At 54.5% G+C, this 6,440-nt stretch overlaps 1 protein-coding gene across 1 annotated transcript in view; it reads left to right on the forward strand.

Annotated features, from left to right (window-relative positions):
* Positions 1 to 6,228, forward strand: part of LOC125047038 (glycoprotein-N-acetylgalactosamine 3-beta-galactosyltransferase 1-like) — a 27,018-nt gene extending 20,790 nt beyond the window's left edge. Inside the window, exons 6-10 of the mRNA XM_047645077.1 lie at positions 4,189 to 4,301; positions 4,517 to 4,627; positions 5,095 to 5,243; positions 5,719 to 5,883; positions 5,985 to 6,228. Coding sequence (XP_047501033.1) covers positions 4,189 to 4,301; positions 4,517 to 4,627; positions 5,095 to 5,243; positions 5,719 to 5,883; positions 5,985 to 6,047 — 601 coding nt within the window. The 3' untranslated portion in view covers positions 6,048 to 6,228. The remainder of the gene's footprint in view (positions 1 to 4,188; positions 4,302 to 4,516; positions 4,628 to 5,094; positions 5,244 to 5,718; positions 5,884 to 5,984) is intronic.
* Positions 6,229 to 6,440: the final 212 nt, after the last annotated feature.

The following is a 6,440-nucleotide window of genomic DNA, read 5'->3' on the forward strand; positions in this document are numbered from 1 at the left end:
TCTCCCCCCTTCCTTCTCCTCTTCCATCTCCTTTCTTCGGCCCTCTTCATTCCAATCCCCCTCCCTTGAACTTCCCCTCATTTGGGCTCCCTTCCCCTCACCTCCCCCTCATTATAATCCCCTTCCCCTCACCTCCCCCTCATTCGGGCTCCCTTCCCCTCACCTCCCCCTCATTATAATCCCCTTCCCCTCACCTCCCCCTCATTCGGGCTCCCTTCCCCTCACCTCCCCCTCATTCAGGCTCCCTTCCCCTCACCTCCCCCTCATTCGGGCTCCCTTCCCCTCACCTCCCCCTCATTATAATCCCCTTCCCCTCACCTCCCCCTCATTCGGGCTCCCTTCCCCTCACCTCCCCCTCATTCAGGCTCCCTTCCCCTCACCTCCCCCTCATTCAGGCTCCCTTCCCCTCACCTCCCCCTCATTCGGGCTCCCTTCCCCTCACCTCCCCCTCATTATAATCCCCTTCCCCTCACCTCCCCCTCATTCGGGCTCCCTTCCCCTCACCTCCCCCTCATTCAGGCTCCCTTCCCCTCACCTCCCCCTCATTCAGGCTCCCTTCCCCTCACCTCCCCCTCATTCGGGCTCCCTTCCCCTCACCTCCCCCTCATTCGGGCTCCCTTCCCCTCACCTCCCCCTCATTATAATCCCCTTCCCCTCACCTCCCCCTCATTCGGGCTCCCTTCCCCTCACCTCCCCCTCATTATAATCCCCTTCCCCTCACCTCCCCCTCATTATAATCCCCTTCCCCTCACCTCCCCCTCATTCGGGCTCCCTTCCCCTCACCTCCCCCTCATTATAATCCCCTTCCCCTCACCTCCCCCTCATTATAATCCCCTTCCCCTCACCTCCCCCTCATTCGGGCTCCCTTCCCCTCACCTCCCCCTCATTATAATCCCCTTCCCCTCACCTCCCCCTCATTATAATCCCCTTCCCCTCACCTCCCCCTCATTCGGGCTCCCTTCCCCTCACCTCCCCCTCATTCGGGCTCCCTTCCCCTCACCTCCCCCTCATTCAGCCTCCCTTCCCCTCACCTCCCCCTCATTATAATCCCCTTCCCCTCACCTCCCCCTCATTCAGCCTCCCTTCCCCTCACCTCCCCCTCATTATAATCCCCTTCCCCTCACCTCCCCCTCATTATAATCCCCTTCCCCTCACCTCCCCCTCATTCGGGCTCCCTTCCCCTCACCTCCCCCTCATTATAATCCCCTTCCCCTCACCTCCCCCTCAGTAATAATCCCCTTCCCCTCACCTCCCCCCCTCATCGGGCGCCTTCCCCTCACCTCCCCCTCATTATAATCCGCCTTCCCCTCCCTCCCCCTCTTTTCGGGCACCCTTCCCTCACCTGCCTCCCCTCATTATAATCCCCTTCCCCTCACCTCCCCCTTCATTCGGGCTCCCCTTCCCCACACCTCCCCCTCATTATAAACCCCTCCCCTCACCTCCCCCTCATTCAGGCTCCCTTCCCCTCACCTCTCCCCTCATTATAATCCCTTCCCTCACCGCTCCCTGCATTCGGGCTCCCGTCCCCTTCACCTCCCCCTCATTCAGGGGCTCCTTCCCGTCACCTCCCCCTCATATCGGGCTCCCTCCCCTCACCTCCCCCTCATTCTAGCCTCCCTTCCCCTCACCTCCCCCTCATTCGGGCTTCCCTTCCCCTCACCTCCCCCTCATTCAGGCTCCCTTCCCCTAACCTCCCCCTCATTAGGGCTCCTTCCCCCTTCACCTCTCCCTCGATTGAGGGATCCCTTCCCCTCACCGCCCCCTCATTCAGTCGGGCTCCTTCCCCCTCACCTCCCCCTCATTCGGGCTCCCTTCCCCTCACCTCCCCCTCATTCGGGCTCCCTTCCCCTCACCTCCCCCTCATTCAGGCTCCCTTCCCCTCACCTCCCCCTCATTCAGCCTCCCTTCCCCTCACCTCCCCCTCATTCGGGCTCCCTTCCCCTCACCTCCCCCTCATTCAGGCCTCCCTTCCCCTCACCTCCCCCTCATTCGGGCTCCCTTCCCCTCACCTCCCCCTCATTCAGGCTCCCTTCCCCTCACCTCCCCCTCATTCAGCCTCCCTTCCCCTCACCTCCCCCTCATTCAGCCTCCCTTCCCCTCACCTCCCCCTCATTCGGCTCCCTTCCCCTCACCTCCCCCTCATTCAGCCTCCCTTCCCCTCACCTCCCCCTCATTCAGGGCTCCCTTCCCCTCACCTCCCCCTCATTCAGGCCTCCCTTCCCCTCACCTCCCCCTCATTCGGGCTCCCTTCCCCTCACCTCCCCCTCATTCAGCCTCCCTTCCCCTCACCTCCCCCTCATTCGGGCTCCCTTCCCTTCACCTCCCCCTCATTACAGCTCCTTCCCTTCACCTCCCCCTCATTCCAGCTTCCTTCCCTTCACCTCCCCCTCATTCCAGCTTCCTTCCCTTCACCTCCCCCTCATTCCATCTCCCTTCCCTTCACCTTCCCCTCATTCAAGCTCCCTTCCCTTCACCCCCCCCCCCCCCTCATTCGAGCTCCCTTCCCTGCCTGGTGTCCACAGCGGCTTCGACGTGGCTGACAAATGTGTTTTCTCATAACACCTGCAACGCCGCCGCACCTGTATTTCAGCTCGGACGAGATTATACATTCTCGGTGATTTAAAGTGGTTTTCCAGATATTATTAATTAAAAAAATGTATTTTTGGTTTGTAATCAGTTATTGCTTCCCTCTGATTTCATAACTCCCTTTTTACTCACGTGGAATTCCAGTATTAATGCAAAAAGGTATATTTTCTATGGAATACGTAAAAATCACCCATTCACATCCTACTCACCCTTCCCCATTCCCTCCACCTCCTGAGCGACTCATTCTCTCCCCCCTTCCTTCTCCTCTTCCATCTCCTTTCTTCGGCCCCCTTCATTCCAATCCCCCCTTAACTTCCTCATCCCCCTCCCCTCACCTCCCCCTCATTCAGGCCCCCTTCCCCTCACCTCCCCATCATTCGGGCTCCCTTCCCCTCACCTCCCCCTCATTCAGGCTCCCTTCCCCTCACCTCCCCCTCATTCAGGCTCCCTTCCCCTCACCTCCCCCTCATTCAGCCTCCCTTCCCCTCACCTCCCCCTCATTCGGCTCCCTTCCCCTCACCTCCCCCTCATTCGGGCTCCCTTCCCCTCACCTCCCCCTCATTCGGGCTCCCTTCCCCTCACCTCCCCCTCATTCAGGCTCCCTTCCCCTCACCTCCCCCTCATTCAGGCTCCCTTCCCCTCACCTCCCCCTCATTCAGGCTCCCTTCCCCTCACCTCCCCCTCATTCAGGCTCCCTTCCCCTCACCTCCCCCTCATTCAGGCTCCCTTCCCCTCACCTCCCCCTCATTCGAGCTCCCTTCCCCTCACCTCCCCCTCATTCGAGCTCCCTTCCCCTCACCTCCCCCTCATTCGGGCTCCCTTCCCCTCACCTCCCCCTCATTCGGGCTCCCTTCCCCTCACCTCCCCCTCATTCGGGCTCCCTTCCCCTCACCTCCCCCTCATTCGGGCTCCCTTCCCCTCACCTCCCCCTCATTCAGCCTCCCTTCCCTTCACCTCCCCCTCATTACAGCTCCTTCCCTTCACCTCCCCCTCATTCCAGCTTCCTTCCCTTCACCTCCCCCTCATTCCAGCTTCCTTCCCTTCACCTCCCCCTCATTCCAGCTTCCTTCCCTTCACCTCCCCCTCATTCCAGCTCCTTCCCTCCACCTCCTCCTCCTTACCTTCTCTCCCCCTCATTCGGGCTCCTTTCCCTTCACCTTCCCCTCATTCCAGCTCCTTCCCTTCACCTTCCCCTCATTCGAGCTCCCTTCCCTTAAGTCCCCCCTGTACGTGCCTAACGTCTCCAGTGGCTTCCACGCAGCTGACATATTTAGTTTCTCCCAACACCTCCCTTGAGCTTCTCTCCTTTCATTCCCCCTTATTCGAGTTCCTCCCTCGATAGCTCTTCTCATTCGAGCTCTCCTCATATGAGCTCCCTTCCCTTGAGTTCGCTTCACTTGAGCTCTCCCCCTTATCGAGCTCCTACAACCTTGGGCTCCCCTCATTCGAGTTCCTCTCCCTTAATCTCCCCTCCATTGAGCTCCTCTCATTCAAGTTACCTTTCCTTGAGCTTCGATCATTTGAGCTCTCCTCATTCAAGTTCCCCTACCTTGACGCCAACCCATTCGAGTTCCCCTCCCCTTGAGCTTCTCTTCCCCGCAGGTATATCATCGTGGAAAACCTGCGCTACATGCTGAGCTCGTATGACCCGAACTACCCCATTTACTTCGGCTCCCGCTTCAAGCCTTTCACCAAGCAGGGCTACATGAGTGGAGGTCAGTGAAGATCAGGTTATGATGCTCTGTCATTTGGACTGAATGACTGAGTAAGGAAAGCCTTGTCGGTGACGAATCTTATCTTTATTGTAGTCCCACCGCGTTCAGGCCCTTGGCTAACTCAGCAGGCTTTCCCTCCGCTTCAGTTTCCAGTTATCATTTCCAGTCGCATACCATTAGCTGGCCTGTTCCCTCTACTTACCCTAATCCTGCAGGTGGAGGCTACGTGCTGAGTCGGGAGGCTACGAAGAAGTTCGTGGAGGAAGCTCTCACGGACGAGAAAAAGTGCAAGAGCAGCCCTCATGGCGCGGAGGACGCGGAGATAGGCGAGTATCTGAAATCAGATGTGCTAAAAATGGCATTGGCTCGAGATGTTTTAATTCAAATTTCCTTTAACTTCTTAATGTCCGCATTGCATGTTATGTAAGTGCAACTCATCTTTCTTGTAAGAATACTTAGGACTATATCTCATATAGCACAGCCCACAGCAGTACGTAAAATCATACAAGGCATAGCACAGTGCAGCATTATATCTTCAGACAATGCATGTTATATTTTATCTACCTCCTCCCTTTTCCGGATTCTAATAACAGAATTTGTCGAGAAGACATCTGCATCTAAATTTGATTTCCCTCATACCTGACCCATTGTAGTTGCATTAGCAGTGGTGAACAGATGTCACACCTTGCCAGATATGTGTTTTATACCTACATAACTTTCCTTAACAGACTAACCATAACTTTGCATAACTAACTAGCCCTAACTTTCCATAACTTCCTTCCTAAAATCGCAGGGAAGTGCTTGGAGAAAGTGGGCGTGATGGCGGGCGACTCGCGCGACAGCCTGGGGCGAGGCCGCTTCTTCCCCTTCACCCCGGGCACGCACCTCATGGGAGGAATACCCGGGTGGTACAAAACCTACGCTTACTATAGTCCCTATGTTGTAGGTATCCGGTCACTTCGGTTGCATGATGTCGAAACCTGTGTGCTTATTAATTTGTGATTTTATAAATGGTCATAGTAACGCTTTGGCATGAAATCGTAAAATAACATTACAAAGGAGCCTTGCTAATAGTTTCCGATTCTCCTCAGCACTAACAACGAAGCCTAAGTTGACTTTATGCTTATGCAGGCAGTATATGTAAATGATTTGAGATTACAGAGAAGTTAAAGAAATGTTCCCTCCAATTATCAGACCGACCTCTTCCCTTACAATAAGCCGTGATTGCATTGTATATCTAATTTTTGGAATCAGTCGATTTGGAGGAGTATTACGAGAAGTTAGTAAATCGCTATTTGATATAGTTAGAAGAAATTTCTTTGGAGTTTTTCGCCATAAGATGTCTAACTACTAAGCACGCCGTCGACAGAAACCTAATAGATTAGTATTCATTAATTGATCAATTTGCTTCGGGCAGGGACTCGACTGCTGTTCCGACACCGCCATATCCTTCCACTATGTCAACACCGCCAGGATGTACGAGCTGGAATATATGCTGTACCACGTGAGGCCGTTTGGGATCCAGCACAAGGATCCCTTCCCGGCGCCCCTTCCCCCCGACACCGCCAGCATACCCCGTCCGGTGAGCTTCTTCTCCTAGGCTCTCCCGCTCTCGTCATTGGGACACTGAGACACTTTATTAGATGTACTCAAGGAAATTTACTTCATGATTTTCTTCGCCAGATTCTGGAGCAGGCCGGTCGCCTCGAACCCAACGAGAAGGATAACGGACCCGGCGTAGAGTAGCCTTGGAACACGAAGTGGACAAGGCGAGACAGCTGAAGAGGAAGTGGAGGGAAAAGCGGAAGGAGATTACTGTATAGACAAATAAGGATAATTTATGTAGTAGTGATAGGTATATATGTACAGTTTGGATATCTGTGAAGTATTATATTATTCATGTACACTGAATAAAAGATTTTAAGTACCTTCTAATCTCAGTATGCTCCTGCGTGTGCTGTCAGTGTTCTTCAGGTATTTTTAATCGCGACGTTTGATTTCACGCATTACCCGCATGACTCTATTAAGTGTCCATTGTACGCAGCTTTGATCTGTACATCTTAATTGTAGAACTGGTACTATTGATTCCCAACTACAGGTTATTAAAAGATATTGATCATTTGTCATGACCGAATGAGG

The sequence above is a fragment of the Penaeus chinensis genome, chromosome 40 (assembly GCF_019202785.1).
Source record: "Penaeus chinensis breed Huanghai No. 1 chromosome 40, ASM1920278v2, whole genome shotgun sequence".
NCBI lineage: Eukaryota > Metazoa > Arthropoda > Malacostraca > Decapoda > Penaeidae > Penaeus > Penaeus chinensis.